Source organism: Mustelus asterias, chromosome 16 (genome assembly GCF_964213995.1).
Source record: "Mustelus asterias chromosome 16, sMusAst1.hap1.1, whole genome shotgun sequence".
Taxonomy (NCBI): domain Eukaryota; kingdom Metazoa; phylum Chordata; class Chondrichthyes; order Carcharhiniformes; family Triakidae; genus Mustelus; species Mustelus asterias.
In genome coordinates, this window is record NC_135816.1 from 33,981,803 (window position 1) to 34,006,838 (window position 25,036).

The 25,036-nt window shown below is 46.3% G+C and overlaps 1 protein-coding gene across 3 annotated transcripts in view; it reads left to right on the forward strand.

Moving 5' to 3' along the window:
• The window catches only part of slc25a48 (solute carrier family 25 member 48), a 68,472-nt gene that overhangs the window by 12,349 nt on the left and 31,087 nt on the right, over nucleotides 1-25,036 (forward strand). For 2 of the 3 annotated variants that reach the window (XM_078230883.1, XM_078230881.1), the window contains exons 2-5: nucleotides 11,267-11,371; nucleotides 24,148-24,191; nucleotides 24,321-24,392; nucleotides 24,481-24,736. In XM_078230883.1, coding sequence (XP_078087009.1) covers nucleotides 11,281-11,371; nucleotides 24,148-24,191; nucleotides 24,321-24,392; nucleotides 24,481-24,736 — 463 coding nt within the window. In that variant the 5' untranslated portion in view covers nucleotides 11,267-11,280. Of the gene's footprint in view, nucleotides 1-11,266; nucleotides 11,372-22,418; nucleotides 22,541-24,147; nucleotides 24,192-24,320; nucleotides 24,393-24,480; nucleotides 24,737-25,036 lie in introns of those variants that run through there. The other variant, XM_078230882.1, reaches the window with a different exon arrangement.

Here is a 25,036-nt window from a genome sequence, read left to right on the forward strand (position 1 = left end):
GATGCTGGGTGGCATTCACTCTGCAGTTATCAAATATCCCGAAGGGGTCCCTTATTTTTATTCATTCAGGGGATGTGAGCGCCGCTGGCAAGGCCTGTATTTATTAATTCCCCAATTACCCTTAGGAAGGTGGTGATGAGCCATCTTCTTGAATTGCTGCAACGTATCTGGTGTAGATAGTGCTGTGAGGAAGAGGTTCATGGACTTTTACCCGGTGATAGTGAAGGAACAGTGATATAGTTCCAAGTCAGGATGATGTGTGACTTTCATGGCTAATTGTAGGTGCTTGTGTTTCCATGCATCTGCTGACATTTATTCCAGATGGTAGAGGTCACTGGTTTGGAAAGAGTTGCAAAAGAAAGTCTTGGTGATTTGCTGCAGTGCATCTTATAAATGGTACACACCAGTGCAAATGTGTGCCAAGGGAGTAAATGTTTAAGGTGGGGTACCAATTAAACAGACTAGTTTGTCCTGTTTGGAATCCAGCTTCTCAACTGTTATTGGAGTTGCCCACATCTAAAAAGTTTATTTATTATTCACAAGTAGGCTTACAGTAACATTGCAATGAAGTTACTGTGAAAATCCCCTCATCGCTATACTCCAGCGCCTGTTCGGGTACACAGAGAGAGAATTTAGCATGGCCAATGCACCTAACCCGCACATCTTTGGACTGAGGAAGGAAACCGGAGCATCCGGAGGGAATCCACCCAGACACGGGGAGAATGTACAAATTCCACACAGACAGTGACCCAAGCCGGACCCTGGTCCCTGGTGCTGAGAGGCAACAGTGCCAACCACTGTGCCACCGTGTCGCCCTCCCACTCCTGACTTGTGCCTTATAGAATAGAATCATAGAATCCCGACAGAGCAGAAGGAAGCCATTCGGCCCATCAAACGAGTACCTACTCTCTGACAGTGAATCCCACTCAGACCCAGTCCCGCTCTATCCAGTAACACACACATCTTCTATTAGTATGGCCAATTTAGCATGGCCCATCCACCTAACCTGCACATCTTTGGAGTGTGGGAGGAAACTGGAGCATCTGAAGGAAGCCCACACAAACATGGGGAGGAGGTGCAAACTCCACATAGTCACCCAAGGCCGGAATCGAACCGGGACACCCGGCGCTGTGAGGCAGCAGTGCTAACCACTGTGCAACCATGATGCCCTGATGGTGAAAAGGCTTTGGGAAGTCAGAAAGTGAGCTACTCGCCACGGAACTCCCAGCTGCCGGCAATGGAGGTGTGACTAACTGATTTGCAACCCAGTTGCGGTAAGGGGAGCCACCCTTTGAGGGAAAGACAGATTTTTAAAAATCCAATTCAATCCAACCAAAGTCCAATTCAAAGTCTCAAACAGTGAGACATTACAGGTCCAAGCTGACAAGACAGGCAAGCCTCTTCCTGTCTTGCGTTTGATCCACATGTTCCAAGTTGACAGGAGCAGGCATTGCACCCTCTCTGGTGCTTGATCTCATTTGCATCTTAGGCCTAGATGCCGTCTTAAGAAATTGCTTCAAATGAAGCTTCAGTGTATCCTCATTGACTTTTACCAAGTGCAGGACAGCAAAACTACACTTGATCTTAGCCAAAAGGCTGAGATTTTTTTTCTGTTTATATCCAATTCAATCCAATCAAAATCCAATTCAAAGTCTCAGCAAGTGAGACATTCCAGATCCAAGTTAACAAGACAGGCTGGACACTCCCTGTCTTGGACTTGATCGACATGGTCCAAGTTGATTGGAGCAGAGATTGCACCTCCTCCAATCCTTGATCTCATTTGCATCTTAGCCAAAAGGCCTAGATGCCACTTTTAAAAAATTGCTTCAAATGAAATCTCAGTGCACCAAGTGCAGGACAGCAAAACTACACTTGATCTTAGCTAAAAGGCCGAGATCCAAGATCCCCAAGCAGCATGAAATCATCCACCTCTGCTGGATGGTCCCCCGCCTGCTTGTCACTGGAGGGGTTCTCCGGCTACCCAAAGTACAGTCAAGGTGACTGAGTTGACTTTTTAAAAATCTTTTAGGGCAAACCAAATAAATCAACTCAAATGAACTCAGGGACAAAGTAAACGGGGCAGCTCCCCAAAAGGAGGGGGAACAGCCCGAACAGAAACAAAGTGCAAAGGAATCTTAAAACATCAATGTGATTACCGGGGTCTATAATGCACCCCAGCCCCTGCGGTGCCCAACGGGCACAGAAGGCGTCAACCGCGCCCGTGGACACCGCATGTCCCCTCTCCAGGGACACCTGGCCGCGAACGTAGCCACGGTAGAGGGGCAGACAGTCAGGATGGATGACCTTGTCGATCGCCCGTTGCCTGGACCTGTTAATGGCACGTTTCGCCAGGCCCAGGAGCAGGTTCACAAGGAAGTCGCCATCCTGACCCGCCTCTCTCCACACCAGGTGCCCGTAGATCAGGAGCATGGGACTGAAGTGCAAACAAAACATCAATAAAAGGTTCTTCAGGAAAACAAAAAGGGAGTGCAACCTAAGACACAAGACGTAAACATGGTCCATGGACTCCACAAGGCCACAAAAGGGGCAAACTTGGGAGCCCGTGAGCCCGTGAAGCCTATGGTTGTACGGAACTGCTGCATGCATCACCCTCCACCCCAGGTCCCAAGAGAATTGGGGGAGATCCCTCCGTAGAGGGACCTCCACTGGGGACCTCCGCCGCCCGGCGGCAACAAGGCCCGCCAAGGTGTATCCGGGCGACAGGAGAGGATGCGGTAGTGGAAGGTGTGCAACAGCAACCCGTACAGGAAACGCCTCCGCGCGGTGGAAAAAGGCACGGAGAATTGACTTTTTTTGGGGAGGTACTTTATTCCTAATCAAAACAGCCAATTAAGTCCAATCAGAGTCACCAACGAGGGACAAACCAGATCCAAGCTGACAAGACAAGAACATAGATCCCATCTTGGACTTGATCAAACAAGATCCAAGCTGACAGGATTACACCCCCTCCCAGGCTCGATCTGTTTCAGTTTTTTTTAAGTTTATTTATTAGTGACACAAGTAGGCTTACATTAACACTGCAATGAAGTTGCTGTGTAAATCCCCTACTGAGCTTCATCTTAGCGAAAAGGTCCAGATGGCTTTGAAAATTGCACCAGATAAAGCCTCAGTTTACTCTCATTGGCTACCCTGATTGCTTGCTCTACCTGAGTACAGGCAAACCATGATTGCAGGCATCAGCACACCCCATATGCAATGGACTAGCCACGTTCCCTGCTTGATTATGGTTTCACTGGTGACTGAGTTGACATCTCCCAGAATCCTCTTCTGCCGCCTCTTCGGGATGATCTTCCTCCTGTTTGTCATTGGAGGGGTTTTTCGGGTACCCACAGTACGGTCAAAGTGACTTGAGTTGACAATGGAGCATGAATCACTCAAAACCAGCTCCATCAGGCAGGACATATCATTTATATACTCGCACAAGACTCCCAAAGCTCTATTTGGAACTCGGTCATGGCAGGAGTCCCCCAAGAGGATCATGGAGATGTTTCAGGCCTGTCCTCAAAGCATCCCTGAAGAGACCAAACACCCTTGCTGACTCATGGGAGTCGTTGGCTTGTGACCAAACAAAATGGCGAAGGTTCATCCAGGAAGTCAGCAAACACATTGTGAAACTTGGTTGGAGACAAGCAGAGGCTGAGCCAATGAGGGCACACAAACCTCCCCACAGTTTATCTACCCGACCCTTCAAGCACAATTGGTCTGACATGTAGCAGAGGCTGCGGATTGTGCACTGGGCTTATCAGCCATCTCGGAACCCATGAAACCACAGTGGAAAGAAGTATTCCTCTATCCCAAAGGACTGCCTAAGAAGCTGCACAGAAGAATGTTGGGCAAGTCAAAGTGTAGGGCTTGGCCTACTTAAAGTGTTATGTTACTCCTGAGGGCCTGGATCCTCTTGGTGTGCTCTCTTCAGGTAGAAGGGACCATACCTCTGAGGCTGATTTCCTTGGCTATCCATCCACGCCTACGTGGTTGGAGAAGGTATCCTCTTCCTCCTGTCTTTGGGTAAGCTCAACTAACTGCAATCCCTCAGATCCCACAGCAGGGCCTCCCCAGGTAAGAGTGCGAGACTGGGTGCAGCCTTCCTATGTCTCCCCTCCATTCCTGTGATTATTGTAGCCTCAAAATTCCAAACTCTGGTGAGTCCTTATGAATCACCCATGTCACGGTCCCTGTAACCCGGAGATGTAGTTGAATTCAAAAGCCACAGAAATGTACGCAAGGCAGCATGGTGGCACAGGAGTTAGCACTGCTGCTTCACAGTGCCAGGGACCAGGGTTCGATTCCCAGCTTGGGTCACTGTCTGTGTGGAATCTGTATGTTCTCCCTGTATCCGTGTGTTTTTCCTCCGGGTGCTCCAGTTTCCTCCCACAGTCCGAAAGACAACGGATTAACGGACACCGCATGACAATCACCAGGCAGGTGTGTTCCCTTTCTGTCAGTGAACACTTCAGCAGTCAAGGGCAGTCAGCCTCCGATCTTTGGGTAAGCATTCTCCCAGGCGGCCTTCAAGACGCACAACAATGCAGAATCACCAAGCAGAAACTGACAGCCAAGTTCCGCACGCATGAGGATGGTCTCAACTGGGATCTTGGGTTCATGTCACACAACATGTAACCATTTGGCCTGGGCTTGCAAAATCCTGCTAACTATCCTGGCTTGAGACAATTTACACATCTTTGACCTGTGATTATCCCTCTCTCCATTCGCATTGTTTGCCCTGTAAAGACTTGGTTACCTGTAAAAAAAAGACTCACCTGATGAAGGAGCAGCGCTCCGAAAGCTCGTGCTACCAAATAAACCTGTTGGACTTTAACCTGGTGTTGTGAGACTTCTTACTGTGCCCACCCCAGTTCAATGCCGGCATCTCCACATCAGTAGTCTGAAAGACGTGCTGGTTAGGTGCATTGGCCATGCTAAATTCTCCCTCTGTATACCTGAACAGGCTTCAGCATGTGGCGACTAGGGGATTTTCACAGTAATTTCATTGCAGTGTTAATGTAAGCCTACTTGTGACTCATAAATAAATGAGCTTTACTTTGGATTAGTTAATTAGAATTCCTGACTGGAAAGAGATCCATTTCTGGAAGGACTAGCTCCACAAGTTTCCATCCAGAGATGGTTGAAATGGTTCCCATTTCTGGGGTAAATTAATTAAAGAGGCTCATTTGGATGTATTGCCACAAATTAACTTTGTGTATTAGAGACTTTACATGCCAAACTGTTCTGAATTCAGTACCTTTTAAACAAAAATAACTAAAGTTGGTAAAAGTCGTGCATAAATAAACATTCAAATTAATGGGATATGAACTTACTATTATTATTTCTGGATGCAACAGATTATTCCAGCAAAGCATTTACATACAAGAGCAGTGTAATTGCTATATTGGGCAGGCTTTTCCAGCCGTGTTTGCCCTGAAACCAGAAAATCGCACCCGAGGTCAACGAACCTTTCCATGGTCCGCCTCTCGCCCGCTACAATTCCCGTGGTGGGTGGAACGGGAAAATTCACCCCATTGTGCTGACTTCCATCAAAAGCCACCTAGTGTTTGGTTAACAATATTCAAGTATCATGCATATCACTCCACACCCCACACCCCCACGCCCCCACCACCACCCACCTCCCCAGCCCCCAATACTGTCACACCTCCAATCTCAGAATTACAAGATGAAAATGATCATCTACTTGGCTAACAATTTTTTAAAAATTAAGCCAGTGAATTGAGGAACTGTAGCTTACAATAGCATGATAGAAATTGATAGTCATAGTACTCTTCTGGTAGTACAAAGAAACATAGGTTATGTCAGCACTGAACACCATGGGGGTGAATGTGGTAAGTGTTCCTTTAAAGGGAGCACAGCAGAGTAAGGGTCACATGGCTTGCGTGACCAGTTGGGACTCAGTGTGGAATCACCCCATGTTGAGAGTGCCTTTGAGGCAAAGAGACATTTTGTGTGCTTGCTGCAGTCATGAGGCTGTTGTACAATCCTTATTAATAAATACCTTTTGTGTACAGCGGAATATTCCGGGGATGTGAGGGGAAGCGGTGGTGTATGGGGGGTGCTGCAAGGAACAAAGAACAAAGAAAATTACAGCACAGGAACAGGCCCTTCGGCCCTCCAAGCTTGCACTGACCATACTGCCCGACTTAAGTAAAACCCCCAACCCTTCCAGAGGGACCATATCCCTCTATTCCCATCCTATTCATGTGTTTGTCAAGACGCCCCTTAAAAGTCACTACCGTATCCGCTTCCACTACCTCCCCTAGCAACGAGTTCCAGGCACCCACTACTCTCTGTGTAAAAAATCTGCCTCGTACATCTCCTTTAAACCTTGCCCCTCTCACCTTAAACCTGTGCCCCCTAGCAATTGACTCTTCCATCCTGGGAAAAAACTTCTGACTATCCACTCTGTCCATGCCTCTCATAATCTTGTAGACTTGTCCATGCCTCTCATAATCTTGTAGACTTAGTGGTGGATGGCACGCCCACCAAGAAACAACATTGGTGTAGAGCCAACATATTCCACACTGACCCATGCCAGAGCCATAAAGCACTGGGAGATGGACTAAATTGACCCATAATTATTCACTTAAATGTGGTGGGTGGGCTGCCAATTTCAGCAACCACCTGCTCCCCAGGTTATGGGGAAGAGCTTGAGGGTGGGTGGGAAGGTGGTGGGATGGGCAGCCACCCCATTTTAACTGCCCAGCCCCACAGAAAACACACTCAACTGTGGGCACAGAAGATCCAGCTGAGGAGAAAAACCAATATCATCATAACTATCTACACTCCAAAGAATTGCAACATTTCTTGACCTTGTGGATATTTTCAAGTGGGAGCGATGGTTGAGTTGGAATGGTAGTTGGGATCTTCGGAATGTTGTTTATACCTTAAAGGGACAACAGTTGACTTGTGCATGTCAGTGCATGTTAATGAAGATTTGAAGTGTAATGCTTCTGACAGTCTTAAGTAAGAGTCATCCCTCAACACTTCAAGATATATTTCACAGAAATCACAGAAACCCTACAGTGCAGAAGGAGGCCATTCGGCCCATCGAGTCTGCACCGACCACAATCCCACCCAGGCCCTACCCCCACATATTTTTACCCGCTAATCCCTCTAACCTACGCATCTCAGGACTCTAAGGAACAATTTTTAACCTGGCCAATCAACCTAACCCGCACATCTTTGGACTGTGGGAGGAAACCGGAGCACCCGGAGGAAACCCACGCAGACACGGGGAGAATGTGCAAACTCCACACAGACAGTGACCCAAGCCGGGAATCGAACCCAGGTCCCTGGAGCATATGCATTTATGAGCATATGCAATGTTCCAGCAATTATATGCATGAGTACATGATGTGAGAATGCTGGCTGGTCAACCCTGTATTTAACAACAGAAAATAAAGCAAAAAAATGGACAAAAATAAGCAAAAATGCTCAGCAATCCCTCGCCATCTTGCAGACCCACTAGTGCCACTATTGTGTTATGGTACTTACTGGGACTGATAGAACTGCAGCTGAATCAGAATGGCCAGAGGCTCTGAGTTTGGGACTACCTCTCACTGAGGGCCAGAAGTGCGACCCTCACTTCTTTAAGACTGCAAGGTGGACTTGTTTATAGAATAGAATGTTTTCATAGAATCCCCACTGAACAGAAGGAGGCCATTCAGCCCACCAAGCCTGCACCGACAACAATCCCACCCAGGCCCTATCGCCGTATCTCCATGCATTTACCCTTCTAATCTCCCTGACACTAAGGGGCAATTTAGCATGGCCAATCCACCTAACCCGCACATATTTGGACTGTGGGAGGAAACCGGAGCACCCAGAGGAAACCCATGCAGATACGGGGAAAACGTGCCGACTCCACACAGACAGTGACCTGAGGCCAGAATCGTACCCAGGTCCTTGGCGCTGTGAGGTAGCAGTGCTAACCATTGTGTCAAGGTGTGCCCACAAAGAACAACCTACCTGAGTGCCTTCACACAGCTTTGAAGCTCCCCGCTGGGGAATTGAACCCCGGTCCCCTGCGTGACAGGCAGGGATACTAGCCATTCTCCTAATGAGGAAGTTAATATTGGTTGGGTCAGGACTGACATTTCTTACCACCGTCCCCCGCCATCTGGAAAATCAGACCCCAACCATTAATGGAAAAAGAGAACAGAGACAGTGTAGTGAGTTCAAGAGTTGACTGAGTTTCCTTAAGGGATAAGGGGGCCGTTCTGTATTAAACAAGCTGAGGATTGTACCAAACTACAGTGTCAGCGACACTGCGCCAGGTAACCTACGGATACCCGAAGATAGATCCAGGATCTGTGTGAATGAAGTTACACTTGGAAATCGGCAGGGGTAAACTCTCGAGTCAAACATGAGAAGGGTTAAGACCTATCTCCTGGTGTGCCAGAGGGGCGTACGGGTACGAGATTCTGGTACACTTTAGACTTAGAGGGGCTGGAACAGGAATTTAGTGAGGGAAGGTTCATAGTAAGGTTTCACTAGTGATGCGAGGTAGGATAGATGGGGCTGCCTTCCGGATGCTTTTTATCGACAAGTCTGATCGCGGACTCCACACCCAGTAACTTCCTGTGCCATTTGGTTAGGTCTAAGCTTGAGTGATTTCTTATCAATCTGGGCTGCTCGAGACTTTGTGTCCGCTGATGGTAAACCACCCCCATTATTTAAAATAATGCTATGGAAAGCCGAAGGTCTTCAGTGTGAGACCATTAAAGTAAAAGCATATTGCAAGAATTCCCCCACAGGAAAGAGAACTGCAGATGAATTGGCTAAAGAAGGAGCTAGGGGAGGACACCACAAATTGAGGAAGAGCTGGAACAGTAACTGTGAACGAAACAGAAGTCAATGACTTAATTGATGCTCAGCAGGGGGACAACGACTTAAAACAATTAGCTGCAGAGAATATTCCCCCACCATGCAACAAATGGAAATAAAAGATTCAGAAAAAGAGTAGCTTAGTACTAAAAGATGATAAAAATATACACCGGAATTCTAACGCCCTGCCCACCACGGGAATTGGAGTGGGCGAGGGGCGGACAATGGGAAGGTCCGTTGACCTCGCGCGGGACTTTCTGGTCTTGGGTCGAGTGAAGCCATAAAATTCCACCAATAGTCCCCCACACAAGATCAAAACCAAATTATATATCAGTTCCATGATTCGCAGGACCACCAGGGGACTGAAACCACAGTTGAAAGGATAAATAATGTATGTTGGTGGCCACAGATTGGAGACGATGGCTGGAATTCTCCAGCCACTCACGCCCTGCCGCTGCTGCAAGCGAGGTCAGGGAATTTGGTGCTCAGCCAAAACTCTGTTCACTGCAGAGAACCAGAGAATCCCGTTGATGTGAACGGCCGGAGATTTTCAGCCTATGTAAGGCACCTTGTAGAAAATTGTTTAGTCTGTGCCCAAAACAACCCTGATCGTTACGTTAACAAAGCAACACTCAGACACACTCGACCAGTAGAAGGTCCATGGTCTAATCTTCAAATTGGTTATGTGGGACCACTGCCACAGTGCAAGGAGAAATACAAACATATTCTAGATATAATCGACACATTTAGTAAATAGAAGCTTTTACCATAACCTCAAACACGGCAATGGATACAGCCAGCAATCTGGTTCAACAGGTTTTTACTTTATGAAGAATGCCTAGCAATATTGAATCAGATCAGGGAACACACTTTACAGCCCCATTCATGCAAAACACCATGGCACTGCAAGGGATAGACCAGAAACTTCATATTGCCTATCGCCCACTATCTAGTGGAGTTGTAGAAAGAATGAATTGAACTTTGATCAGAGCGATGGTGCAACAAAACAATTCTACCGAGAACACAGTTCTACCCTTTGCACTCATGATTGTCAGAAATACCATGGCTAGTTCCACAGAATATACTAATGGTCCCATGAGAGGCATCGAAACATTATTAAGATGAGACTTAACCGGACCAGGTATACAGTCCGTGTCACACAAAAGAACGATTCAGCACTTACTGGAAAATGTTAAGAGCTCAAATGACATCCACGACTAAAATGGGAAAAATGAAACAAACCAGTAAAGTTTGCTTTGACGTCACCATCAACACTGTGGAATTTGAAGTAGGCCCCCAAAGAGTCATGATCAAGATCTATCAGCCTGGAACATTCTTGTCACCAATGTACATGGGACTATTCCCTATTGTGAATAAAGTTAGCCCTTCAGTATACAATGTACTTGTCGACAATGGCAAAATGGGATGGTACCATGTAAAGCAGTTAAAACTTTATGGAGGGAAACAAATTTGTCACTTGCACCACATTGTGATTGATAGTCTAGAAGAGCCCCCAGACATTATTTTGCCCACCCTCCCGAACACACCCCCAAACCAGGGACTGGTACTTCCAGTGCCACTGCTTCCAGTGCATCGACACTGGAAATTAGAGAGGGGGACAACAAAGAATCCCCAGAAGAGAAAGGAGACTATCTATACAATAAAATCCTCCTAGACTCTATCGAAGAAAGGGACCATGTGGTTCCAGGTGAATTTTCAGATAAAAACAACCAGAAAAGAGAACTGTAAATAACAGCAGGCACCATCTTAATCTAGAGATTTGATACACAAAGTGAGGAAAGATGGGCATGAGAAAGAGGTGGCACAGTGGCACAGTGGTTAACACTGCTGCCTCACAGAGCCAGGGACGCGGGTTCAATTCCTGGCTTGGGTCACTGTCTGTGTGGAGTTCGCACATTCTCCACGTGTCTGCGTGGGTTTCCTCCGGGTGCTCCGGTTTCCTCCCACAGTCCAAAGATGTGCAGGTTAGGTGGATTGGCCATGCTAAGTTGCCCCTTGGTGTCAGGGGGACTAGCTAGGGTAAATGCATGGAGTTATGGGGATAGGGCTTGGGTGGGATTGTGGTTGGTGCAGACTCGATGGGCCAAATGACCTCCTTCTGCGCTGTAGTATTCTATGAAAACCTATGGTACGTTAATGAGTGTGCTGATTATGAAGATCAATAACACAACTGGATTAACAGAGGTAACCATTAATGAAAGTCACGTCAAGATGTCAGCATACTGTGAGGCATTAACCCCTGAAATACCAGAAGACACTCCACAAACTGGATCATATATGGAAGACACAGGACCTGGCGAATATTGTACTTGGTGTACTGGTATATAAGTATATACAATCATTGAAGTCCCTTTAAATTAGCATTTATGTATCCATTGTTCTTCAGAATTTCTCGATCTCATGTATGTTGAAGCATCACCTCCGAAGGAGAAGTATCATTGGGATGAGCCCGGCACAATACGATTTCAAAAGCAGCCAGTGCTTCGACAAGGTGCATGTATTTAAAGGGACAGCTTCTTACTGGATATGGGTGTGCTAGCCCTAAGAAAGCAAGTCAGGATTCTGATTCATCCTTACAGCCTCAATGTGCAAGTACAATCATATCTATAAAATGTGATGAAAGTCAATAATCACAGCCACCATCTTGACCTCCACGGTGATACCTACCACGGAGTCAATTGAAACCAATAAAACAGTGTCCTGAACAAACACAAGGACCAAAGAACGGTCTGGTGCGAAGATTTGCTATTGTATGACGACATTCAGTACGAGTTAATACCGAGTTAAATTTAACAGATATTCATCAACCTCATTGGTGCCCAGAAGTCCTTAGGCAGTTGTACGAGAAACTAATGAAGAAATTGGTCAAAATAATAAACAAAAAAAGGTTACAAGAAAGGCATAGGGAATTGTAGAAGGAATGCTCGGAGTTTAGGAAGCAGGAATGTCTATTGTAAACACCCTCGATGTACAAAATCTGAACAGTAAATTAAGGACCATAACATGACAAACTCAGAAATCACTAAACGATATGAATCAAAACCAGACTGGTACAGAGCAGGAAGGACAACATCTGATACAAACTGGAAAAATGATAGTGAAAGTGTTGCAGAGTCATGTGAAAACTATTTATCAGCTCTTAGATCAAATCAAAAGATTGAAGACAGGACAGAATAGAACAATTTGTAGTATCTATGGGAGTCATGGGGTGGCACGGCAGCAGAGTGGTTAGCACTGCTGCCTCACAATGCCAGGGACCGGGGTTCGATTCCCAATTTGGGTCACTGTCTGTGTGGAGTTTGCACGTTCGCCCTTTGTCTGCGTGGGTTTCCTCCCACATTCTGAAAGACGTGCTGGTTAGGTGCATTGACCCGAACAGGCGCCGGATTGTGGCGACTAGGGGAATTTCACTGTAACTTCATTGCAGTGTTAATGTAAGCCTTACTTGTGACTAATAAATAAACTTTAAAACTTTAAACTTTAAAAACCAGGGGAAGGTATCAGGGTCAAGGGTGGGTACCGGTAGACAGGAAGGTGGGTTGAAGTGTGTCTACTTCAATGCAAGGAGCATCCGGAACAAGGTAGATGAACTTGGGGCGTGGATTGGTACTTGGGACTACGATGTTGTGGCCATTATGGAGACGTGGGTAGAACAAGGACAGGAATGGTTGTTGGACGTTCCGGGGTATAGATGTTTCACTAAGTGTAGGGAAGCTGGTAAAAGAGGTGGAGGAGTGGCATTGTTAATCAAAGATAGTTTAACGGCTGCGGAAAGGCACTTCAAGGGGGATCTGCACACTGAGGTAATATGGGCTGAGGTTAGAAATAGGAAAGGAGCGGTCACGTTGTTAGGAGTTTACTATAGGCCCCCAAATAGTAATAGAGATGTGGAGGAAGAAATTGCTAAGCAGATTATGGATATGTGTGGGGGTCACAGGGTAGTTGTCATGGGGGACTTTAACTTTCCAAATATTGATTGGAACCTTTGTAGGTCAAATAGTTCGGATGGGGCAGTTTTTGTGCAGTGTGTGCAGGAGGGTTTCCTGACACAATATGTGGATAGGCCGACAAGAGGTGAGGCCACATTGGATTTGGTACTGGGAAATGAACCGGGCCAAGTGTTAGATTTGGTTGTGGGAGAGCACTTTGGAGATAGTGACCACAATTCGGTGTCTTTTGTTATTGCAATGGAGAGGGATAGGGCTGTACGGCAGGGCAAGGTTTACAATTGGGGGAGGGGTAATTATGCTGCGATTAGGCAAGAATTAGGGGGCATAAGTTGGGAACAGAAACTGTCAGGGAAAGGCACTAATGAAAAGTGGAACTTTTTCAAGGAACAAATACTGGATGTCCTTGATAGGTCCCTGTCAGGCAGGGAGGAAATGGCCGAGTGAGGGAACCATGGTTCACGAAAGAGGTGGAATGTCTTGTGAAAAGGAAGAGGGAAGCTTATGTAGGGATGAGGAAACAAGGTTCAGATGGCTCGATTGAGGGTTACAAGTTAGCAAGGAACGAGCTGAAAAAGGGGCTTAGGAGAGCTAGGAGGGGACATGGGAAGTCCTTGGCGGGTCGGATCATGGAAAACCCCAAGGCTTTTTACTCTTATGTGAGGAATGAAAGAATGACCAGGGTGAGGTTAGGGCCGGTCAAGGACAGTAGTGGGAACTTGTGTATGGAGTCAGTAAAGATAGGCGAGGTGATGAATGAATACTTTTCTTCTGTGTTCACCAAGGAGAGGGGCCATGTTTTTGAGGAAGAGAAGGTGTTACAGGCTAATAGGCTGGAGGAAATAGATGTTCGGAGGGAGGATGTCCTGGCAGTTTTGAATAAACTGAAGGTCGATAAGTCCCCTGGGCCTGATGAAATGTATCCTAGGATTCTTTGGGAGGCAAGGGATGAGATTGCAGAGCCTTTGGCTTTGATCTTTGGGTCCTCACTGTCCACGGGGATGGTGCCAGAGGACTGGAGAATGGCGAATGTTGTTCCTCTGTTTAAGAAAGGGAATAGAAATGACCCTGGTAATTATAGACCGGTTAGTCTTACTTCGGTGGTTGGTAAATTGATGGAAAAGGTCCTTAGAGATGGGATTTACGACCATTTAGAAAGATGCGGATTAATCCGGGATAGTCAGCACGGATTCGTGAAGGGCAAGTCGTGCCTCACAAATTTGATAGAATTTTTTGAGGAGGTAACTAAGTGTGTTGATGAAGGTAGGGCAGTTGATGTCATATACATGGATTTTAGTAAGGCGTTTGATAAGGTCCCCCATGGTCGGCTTATGATGAAAGTGAGGAGGTGTGGGATAGAGGGAAAGTTGGCCGATTGGATAGGTAACTGGCTGTCTGATCGAAGACAGAGGGTGGTGGTCGATGGAAAATTTTCAGATTGGAGGCAGGTTGCTAGCGGAGTGCCGCAGGGATCAGTGCTTGGTCCTCTGCTCTTTGTGATTTTTATTAATGACTTAGAGGAGGGGGCTGAAGGGTGGATCAGTAAATTTGCTGATGACACCAAGATTGGTGGAGTAGTGGATGAGGTGGAGTGCTGTTGTAGGCTGCAAAGAGACATAGAGAGGATGCAAAGCTGGGCTGAAAAATGGCAAATGGAGTTTAACCCTGATAAATGTGAGGTGATTCATTTTGGTAGGACTAATCTAAATGTGGATTACAGGGTCATAGGTAGGGTTCTGAAGACTGTGGAGGAACAGAGAGATCTTGGGGTCCATATCCACAGATCTCTAAAGGTTGCCACTCAAGTGGATAGAGCTGTGAAGAAGGCCTATAGTGTGTTAGCTTTTATTAACAGGGGGTTGGAGTTTAAGAGCCGTGGGGTTATGCTGCAACTGTACAGGACCTTGGTGAGACCACATTTGGAATATTGTGTGCAGTTCTGGTCACCTCACTATAAGAAGGATGTGGAAGCGCTGGAAAGAGTGCAGAGGAGATTAACCGGGATGCTGCCTGGTTTGGAGGGTAGGTCTTATGAGGAAAGGTTGAGGGAGCTAGGGCTGTTCTCTCTGGAGCGGAGGAGGCTGAGGGGAGACTTAATAGAGGTTTATAAAATGATGAAGGGGATAGATAGAGTGAACGTTCAGAGACTATTTCCTCGGGTGGATGGAGCTATTACAAGGGGGCATAACTATAGGGTTCGTGGTGGGAGATATAGGAAGGATATCAGAGGTAGGTTCTTTACGCAGAGAGTGGTTGGGGTGTGGAATGGACTGCCTGCAGTGATAGTGGAGTCAGACACTTTAGGAACATTTAAGCGGTTATTGGATAGGCACATGGAGCGCACCAGCATGATAGGGAGTGGGATAGCTTGATCTTGGTTTCAGATAAAGCTCGGCACAACATCGTGGGCCGAAGGGCCTGTTCTGTGCTGTTCTATGTTCTAAACTGGATGATCGAGTAATTAAGAGAATATTTGGTGGAAGTGGATTAGGGAATAGTGCCTTCATGGATTAACAATGAACAGATTGGAAATTTAACAAATTGAGAAAATAATGTTCAAATAACAATGTGCCAGTTATGGAAGTTAGTGAGGGTGTTGTTCAGATTGCATGGGTCCTACTACTAAGAGCAATAGGAATGGTGTTGGGAATAAAGTATAAAATGTATTTATTCGAGTCACATTAACACTGCAATGAAGTTACTGCGAAAATCTGGCGCCTGTTCGCGTACACTGAGGGAGAATTTAGCATGGCCAATGCACCTAGCCAGCACATCTTTTGGACTGTGGGAGGAAACCAGAGCACCTGGAGGATACGCACACAGACACGGGGAGAACGTGCAGACTCTGCACAGACAGTGACCCAAGCTGGGAATTGAACACAGGTCCCTGGCACTGTGGGGCAGCTGTGCTAATCACTGTGGCACCATGTCATCCGTTATACTGGAAAAGAAAGAAGGAATGAAAGTAATTAGTCAACAATATAGGTATACCAGATTAAGATCAACCAGGAGTACAAATGAGCATTGAAGGGATTCTGCAGATTGAGGTAGAAATGAATGGAGAACTGATGGAATCTGGATTAGAACAGTGTCAAAAAACCGATCAGTTAGTAATATGTCCCCATCCTATCTATGAGACTGACATAACTAAATGTGAATTCAAATCTGAAAAGGAAGTTAATTGTACTTGGGAGATAGAGAAATATGAAAGGACATCGATAAAAGTGGGGTATATGGGAGGTGGAACATGTTGTAGAGATACATTACAATACAGAAATTTACTCTATCCATCACCCCACCTTCTGTTTTAAACCTGAGACACCAGCAATGATTGAACAAATCGACCTCATTGACATACATGTTGGAGAACAAGTTACAATTAACGTCATTGAAGAATTGAGTGAATATCGAGAAAATTATTTCACAGATATTCCAAAACTAGATGATGATTAAAAACATTAAGACGACAGCTGGAAGAAGTATTTAAAACATATGTAAAGATTAAACAAGAAATTGATGAGGAAATTAAAGATATCAAGGAAAACACAGGGTAGGATGATATATGGAATTGGGGAAACAATGTGCAAATACATCCAAGGGTATGTATATTATCCTATATTGTGAACATGGTGATGTTATCAATAACAATGTAAAAATTATTTATGACTGTACTGTGAAGAAGATGGAAAAAACAAATTCAAATGGTATTAGAAAAAAGGAGAATGTATGCGCTTCTGTAAAGAAATGCTCCTGACTGGAAGAGTAGGATATCTCATACCTAATGGTTTTAAACTAAATGAGTTATAATTGTGATAGAAACCAATTAGTGTAGTCTTAGTGTAGTTCTGCATTTTTTTGAAAATGTAATTTTAAAGTGGACCTGTAGATAGTAGAATGCCCGAACGTGCTGACGTTGTGATCCAATGTTTTAATGAAGGTATAAGCTGGAAGTTTACTGCCCCACCCATCACGGGAATCGGAGGGAGCGAGGGCGGACATTGGGAAGGTCCGTTGACCTCAGGTGGGCCGCATTTCTAAGGAAGGATGTGCTGGCCTTGGAAAGGGTCCAGAGAAGGTTCACAAGAATGATCCCTGGAATGAAGAGCTTGTCGTATGAGGAACAGTTGAGGACTCTGGGTTTGTACTCATTGGAGTTTAGAAGGATGAGGGGGGAGGATCTTATTGAAACTTACAGGATACTGCGAGGCCTAGATAGAGTGGACGTGGAGAGGATGTTTCCACTAGTAGGAAAAACTAGAACCAGAGGGCACAACCTCAGGCTAAAGGGACGATCCTTTAAAACAGAGATGAGGAGGAATTTCTTCATCCAGAGAGTGGTGAATCTGCAAAACTCTTTGCTGCAGAAGGTTGTAGAGGCCAGGTCATTGAGTGTCTTTAAGACAGAGATAGATAGGTTCTTGATGAATAAGGGGTTCAGGGGTTATGGGGAAAAGGCAGGAGAATGGGGATGAGAAAAAGATCAGCCATGATTGAATGGCAGAGCAGACTCGATGGGCCGAGTGGCCTAATTCTGCTCCTATGTCTTATGATCTTATGATTTTACAGGTTTTGGGATGAGCAAGGCTGTAAAATCCCGCCTGTGGTATCAAAGAGGGGAATGTAGCCAGTGAGCTATTATCTCATACTAAAATGACCAAGCAGGATAAGGACACCACTATGGCCTGATTCGAAATATGGGTAATTTCTGAAAAGAAGGCTTTTAAACTCTAGGCTGAGTATGCGGTCTGTTCACTTGTGACAAATCACTTTGGTTTTACGATGGGTGTTGAAGTCAGCAGGATACTGCAGGTGGTTGTTTTCAAAGGGGAGGCTGTAACAATGCATCCATGATAATAAAGTAATTTTCATCAATCAAACAGAGTCATAGAGTTATAGAGGTTTACAGCAAGGAAACAGGCCCTTCTGCGCAACCTGTCCTTGCTGCCCTTTTTTTTAAAAAACCCCTAAGCTAATCCCAATTACCTGCATTTGACCTAGATCCCTCTATACCCATTGTACCCATGTAACTATCTAAATGCTTTTTAAAAGACAAAATTGTACCCGCCTCTATTACTGCCTCTGGCAGCTTGTTCCAGATACTCACCACCCTCTGTGTGAAAAAATTGCCCCTCTGGACATTTTTGTATCTCTCCCCTCTCACCTTAAACCTATGCCCTCTAGTTTTAGACTCCCCTACCTTTGGGAAAAGATATTGACTATCGAGCTGATCTGTGCCCCTCATTATTTTATAGACCTCTATAAGATCATCCCTAAGCCTCCTACACTCCAGAGAAAAAAGTCCCAGTCTATTCAGCCTCTCCTTATAACTCAAACCATCAAGTCCCGGTAGCATCCTAGTAAATCTTTTCTGCATTCTTTCTAGTTTAATAATATCCTTTCTATAATAGGGTGACCAGAATTGCACACAGTATTCCAAGTGTGGCCTTACCAATGTCTTGTGCAACTTCAAGAAGACATTCCAACTCCTGTATTCAATGTTCTGACCGATGAAACCAAGCATGCCGAATGCCTTCTTCACCACTCTGTCCACCTGTGACTCCACTTTCAAGGAGCTATGAACATGTACCCCTAGATCTCTTTGTTCTGTAACTCTCCCCAATGCCCTACCATTAACTGAGTAAGTCCTGCCCTGGTTCAATCTACCAAAATGCATCACCTCGCATTTGTCTAAATTAAACTCCATCTGCCATTCGTCAGCCCACTGGCCCAATTGATCAAGATCCCGTTGCAATTGGAGATAACTTTTTTCACTGTCCACTATGCCACCAATCTTAGTGTCATTTGCAAACTTACTAACCATGCCTCTTATATTCTCATCCAAATCATTAATATAAATGACAAATAACAGTGGACCCAGCACTGATCCCTGAGGCACACCGCTGGTCACAGGCCTCCAGTTTGAGAAACAATTCTCTACAACCACCCTCTGGCTTCTGTCAAGAAGCCAATTTTGTATCCATTTAGATACCTCACCCTGGATCCCGTGAGATTTAACCTTCTGCAACAATCTACCATGCAGTACCTTGTCAAAGGCCTTGCTAAAGTCCATGTAGACAACATCAACTGCACTGTCCTCATCTGCCTTCTTGGTTACCCCTTCAAAAAACTCAATCAAATTTGTGAGACATGATTTTCCACTCGCAAAGCCATGCTGACTGTCCCTAATCAGTACTTGCGTCTCTAAATGCCTGTAGATCCTGTCTCTATCTTCTGCAAACTTAGCAACAGTGCCTTCAGTTCCTTCTTCCAAATTGTTCATGTATATTGTGAAAATTTGTGGTCCCAGCACCCATCCCTGAGGCACACCACTAGTCCTTGGCTGCCATCCTGGAAAAGACCCCTTTATCCCCACTCTCTGTCTTCTGCCAGTCTGCCAATTCTCTATCCATGCCAGGATCTTACCCTTAACATCATGGGCTCTTAGCTTATTTAACAGTCTCCTATGCGGCATCTTGTCAAAGGCCTTCTGGAAATCTAAATAAAGCACATCCACTGGTTCTTTTTTATCTAACTTCCTTGTTACCTCCTCAAAGAACTCTAACAGATTTGTCAGACATGACTCCCCTTGATGAAGCCGTGCAGACTCAGTCCTATTTTTATGCACTTCCAGGTACACCACGATCTCATCTTTAATAATGGTCTCTAAAATCTTGCCAATGACCAAAGTCAGGCTAACCGACCTATAATTTCCCATCTGCTGCCTCCCTCCCTCCTTAAACAGCGGTGTTACATTATCTACTTTCCAGTCCTCTGGGACCCGCCCTGCCTCCAGTGATTCCTGAAAGATCACCACCAATGCCTCCCCAATTTCCTCAGCTATCTCTTTTAGAACCCTGGGATGTAGTCCATTCTGGTCCAGGTGATTTATCCATCTTCAAACCTTTCAGTTTCCCCAGTACCTTCTCCTTAGTGATGGCCACTACACTCACCTGCGCCCCATGACTCTCCCGGAGCTCTGACATCCCATTTGTGTCTTCAATCGTGAAGACTGATGCAAAGTAACTATTCAGTTCCTCTGCCATTTCTTTGTTTCCTACTATTACTTCTCCAGCCTCATTTTCCAGTGGTCCAATGTCTATTTTTGCCTCTCTCTTACCTTTTATATATCGAAAAAAACTCTTCCTATCTTCTTTTATATTATTAGCTAGCTTACACTCATATTTCATCTTCACCCTGCCCAACTCTGTTTTGTACAGGGTACTGCACTTATCAATAAGACCATAAGATATCAAAGCAGAATTAGGCCATTCAGCCCATCGTGTCTGCTCCAGCATTCAATCATGGCTCATATGTTTCTCAATCCCATTCTCCCTCCTTTTTCCTGTAACCTTTGATCCCCTTACAAATCAAGAACCTATTTATCTCTGTCTTAAATACACTCAATGACCTGGCCTTCACAGCCTTCTGTGGCAATAAATTCCCTTGATTCACCACCCTCTAGCTGAAGAAATTCCTCCTCATCTCAGTGCTAAAGGGTTGTCCCTTTACTCTAAGGTTGTGCCCTCAGATCCTAATCTCCCCTTACACTGAAAACATCTTCCCCACGTCCACTCTATCCAGGCCTTTCAGTGTTCTGTGGGTTTCAATGAGATCCCCACTCATCCTTCTAAATTCAATCAGGTACAGACCCAGAGTCCTCAAACACTTCTCATATGTTAAGCTTTTCATTCCCAGGATCATTCTCATGAACCTCCTTTGGACCATCTCTGAGTGCCAGCACATGTTTCCTTAGATACAGGGCCCAAAATTGCTCACAGTATTCCAAATGTGGTCTGACCAGAGCCTTATAAAGCCTCAGCTGTATATCCCTGCATTTGTATTCTATAGTTTGGTTCAGGTTTAAATAATGGCCAGTGAGGGGGATGGTGTGGGGTAAGAACACTATGGCAGCAGCTGGAAATAATCAGTGATTTTTAATGGTTAGGCAGAGGGAACTACATTTCTTCTCACTGACACTCAACTTGGTTCCACCTGGGTCACACAGCTCCTGACTCTAGTACAGACTTAGTTCAAATATGGATAAAAGAACTGCTTGTGACTGTCCTTGATATCAAGGCAACATTTGACTAAGTGTGGCATCAAGGAGCCGTTGCAAAACTGGAGTCAATGGGAATCAGGGAAAAAGCTTTCTGTTGGTTGGAACCACACTTGGCACAGAGGAAAATGGTTGAAGGAGGTTCAAACTTTCTGGGAAATTCCACAGAGTTGGTGCGTTGGGACATCTTCCTGAGTATGCCCTGCCTCTGATCATCTGGAAGATTTGGACTATTAACATATTTCTGTGAAAGAGTGGTCAATGGGAGAATTGAACCCAGCGGCCGTCACGACACACGACAGCGCAGAGTTGCTGAGCAGAGACTGATAGCCAAGTTCCGCACACATGAGGACAGCCTCAACCGGGATCTTGGGTTCATGTCACACTATCTGTAACCCCCACAACTTGCCTGGGCTTGCAAAATCTCACTAACTGTCCTGTCTGGAGACAATACACATGGGAGAATTGAACCCAGCGGCCTCCAGTATATCTAGAAACTAGCGAATTAGCAAATTGCATAGGATCGAGGGATCTGTTTACTGTAAACTCTACCCATAAACATGCAACACTTCCTTCCTAATTACTCTTTGGAAAATCGGTGAAACTGGATTGAATGACATGGGGGGCGGGGCGGGGCGGGGCGGGGCGGGGGGGTGGAAACTGTTGCAAAATTTAAAGGAAGAAGAATCATAGAATACCTACAGTGCAAAAGATGGCCATTTGGCCCATCAAGTCTGCACTGACAATAAGCCTACCCAGGCTCTATCCCTGTAACCCCATATATTTATCCATGGCGGCACGGTGACGCAATGGTTAGCACTGCTGCCTCACAGCTCCAGGGACCCGGGTTCGATTCCCAGCTTGGGTCACAGTGTGTGTGGAGTTTACACATTCTCCCCGTGACTGTGTGGGTTTTCTCCGGGGGCTCAGGTTTTCTCCCCGGTCCGAAAGACGTGCTGGTTAGGTGCATTGGCCCTGCTAAATTCTCCCTCAGTGTACCCGAACAGGCACCGGAGTGTGGCAGCTAGGGGATTTTCACAATGACTTCATTGCAGTGTGAATGTGGGCAGCACAGTGGTTATTGCACTGCTGCTTCACAGCTCCAGGGACCTGGGTTCGATTCCCGGCTTGGATCACTGTCTGTGTGGAGTTTGCCACATTCTCCCCGTGTCTCTGTGGGTTTCTTTTGGGTGCTCCGGTTTCCACCCATGGTCCGAAAGTTGGTTAGGTGCACTGGCCGTGCTAAATTCTCCCGCAGTGTACCCGAACGGGTACAACTTCATTAAATGTAAGCCCACTTGTGACATTAATAAATAAACTGCGAGTCTCCCTTACCCTGAAGGACAGTTTAGCATGACCAATCAACCTACCCTGGAAAGGTGGAGGTGGGGCGGGGGAGTCTTCTGAAAGGGAATACATTTCACAGTTGGGAAAGATTGCAGCGGCTTCTCCCTGGTGTCCAACCCAGATGTTATTCCACGCGGCTGGAGGCGGAGTCAGGTCTGTGCGGAAAAAGCTGCAGCTGGTTTCCGTCCATCTCCCTCTCGGGAGTGCCGCAGCTTCGGTGCTGATCCGGGCGCAGAGGCTGCAACATCGGGAGGGCTCCCAATGGGTACGAACGTTCAGCTGGACGATTTCATCGCCGGGTGGTTAGGAGGTAATATGTCTCTCTTTCCTCTCTTTTCCCCTTTCACTGGAACCTTGATTCAGACTGCTTGTGTTTAAGTTACGTTCTACCTTTGATTTGACATTCCGCATAAGCCAGCCTTTTAAAAAAAAGGCTTCAGGGTTGAATTTAAAGAGGCTATCTCTCTCTTTGTACTCTCTTTAACCAGCTTGCTGGGTTCAACTCCCACCCCGCCTCCTCCTCCCACTGAGGGCTAGTGTGTGGCTCAGGGGTGTACAGTAAGTAACACAGTTCAATTTCTCTCCCAAAAACCCAGCCCTCTTGTGATGTGCTTGGAAGTGTTCTCTCTCTCTCCCCCACTACCAACCCCCTCCCCACATCAAAACAAAAGCTACCGGAGCCTGCTTTTAATTGTTAATCACCGTGACATTGAGCATTGCAATGTTAGGAAGAGTGTTCCATGGTTACTGTAACTCTATAAGAAGTCTCACAACATCAGGTTAAAGTCCAACAGGTTTATTTGGTAGCAAACGCCACTAGCTTTCGGAGCGCTGCTCCTTCGTCAGGTGAGTGGGAGATCTGTTCGCAAACAGGGCATATAAAGACACAAACTCAATTTACAGAATAATGATTGGAATGCGAGTCTTTACAGCTAATCACGTCTTAAAGGTACAGACAATGTGAGTGGAGAGAGTATTAAGCACAGGTTAAAGAGATGTGTATTGTCTCCAGACAGGACAGTTAGTGAGATTTTGCAAGTCCAGGCAAGTCGTGGGGGTTACAGATAGTGTGACATGAACCCAAGATCCCGGTTGAGGCCGTCCTCATGTGTGCGGAACTTGGCTATCAGTCTCTGCTCAGCGACTCTGCGCTGTCGTGTGTCGTGAAGGCCGCCTTGGAGAACGCTTACCCGAGGATCAGAGGCCGAATGCCCGTGACCGCTGAAGTGTCTCCCAACAGGAAGAGAACAGTCTTGCCTGGTGATTGTCGAACGGATGAACATACACCGCTCGACAATCACCAGGCAAGACTGTTCTCTTCCTGTTGGGGAACACTTCAGCGGTCACGGGTATTCAGCCTCTGATCTTCAGGTAAGCGTTCTCCAAGGCGGCCGTCACGACACACGACAGCGCAGAGTTGCTGAGCAGAGACTGATAGCCAAGTTCCGCACACATGAGGACAGCCTCAACCGGGATCTTGGGTTCATGTCACACTATCTGTAACCCCCACAACTTGCCTGGGCTTGCAAAATCTCACTAACTGTCCTGTCTGGAGACAATACACATCTCTTTAGCCTGTGCTTAATGCTCTCTCCACTCACATTGTCTGTACCTTTTAAGACTTGATTAGCTGTAAAGACTCGCATTCCAATCATTATTCTGTAAATTGAGTTTGTGTCTTTATATGCCCTGTTTGCTGTTTGTGAACAGATCTCCCACTCACCTGACGAAGGAGCAGTGCTCCGAAAGCTAATGGCGTTTGCTACCACATAAACCTGTTGGACTTTAACCTGGTGTTGTGAGACTTCTTACTGTGTTTATCCCAGTCCAACGCCGGCATCTCCACATCATGACTACTGTAACTCTAACCAGCTTTTTCTCTTTCACATCCCCTTCCCCCCCTTCCCTCTGCGGTAGGTGCTGCGAGTGTGATCGTGGGGCATCCCCTCGACACAGTAAAGGTAAATTTCCACTTGGCAATTTCAGCGCGGTTAAAATGACATGGGGCAAAACTGCTAAAAACTTCAGTGGCTCAGGGAGACGCCCCTCTTTCCCCCATCACCAGAGTTCATTATTCCCTGTATTTTCAGACTCGTTTGCAAGCCGGACATGGGTACAAGAACACTGTGCAGTGTGTGCTGACCATCCTTAAGAATGAACATGTAAGTAAGCCCTCCCTCGTTCATTGGCCTTTCTTTTGTGTTGGGGATTAAAATGAAGGTGTCTGATTGATGTTGAATCCATTGCTAGGTGGCTGGCTTCTTCAAAGGCCTCTCCTTCCCGCTGGCCAGCATCGCTGTGTATAACTCGGTGGCACTCGGTGTGTACGGTAATGCCCAGCGGTTCATCTGTCAGTATCGCTACGGTGAGAGTGGGCACCGAGGTCCGGCTCTCTCCGATGTGGCGGCCGCCAGCGCCGTGGTAGGGCTGCTCACGGTGGGGATCGGTGCCCCGGTGGATTTGGTCAAGATCAGACTACAAATGCAGACTCAGTCTGTGAGGCCAGGTAAGGTTCAGTGACCCCCCCCCCCCCTCCACCACCCCCCCTTCCCCCAACTCCCCGCAATGCCCCCGGAGACTTCATAAATCATAGAATCCCGACAGTGCAGAGGGAGGCCCATAGAGTCTGCACTAACCACAATCTCACCCAGCCCCTATCACCAAAACCCCACATACTTACCCTTCTAATCTCCTGACACTGGGGACAATTTAGCATGAGCAATCAACCTAACCTGCACATCTTTGGACGGTGGGAGGAAACCCACGGAGACATGGGGAGACAGTGACCCAAGGCTGGAATTGAACC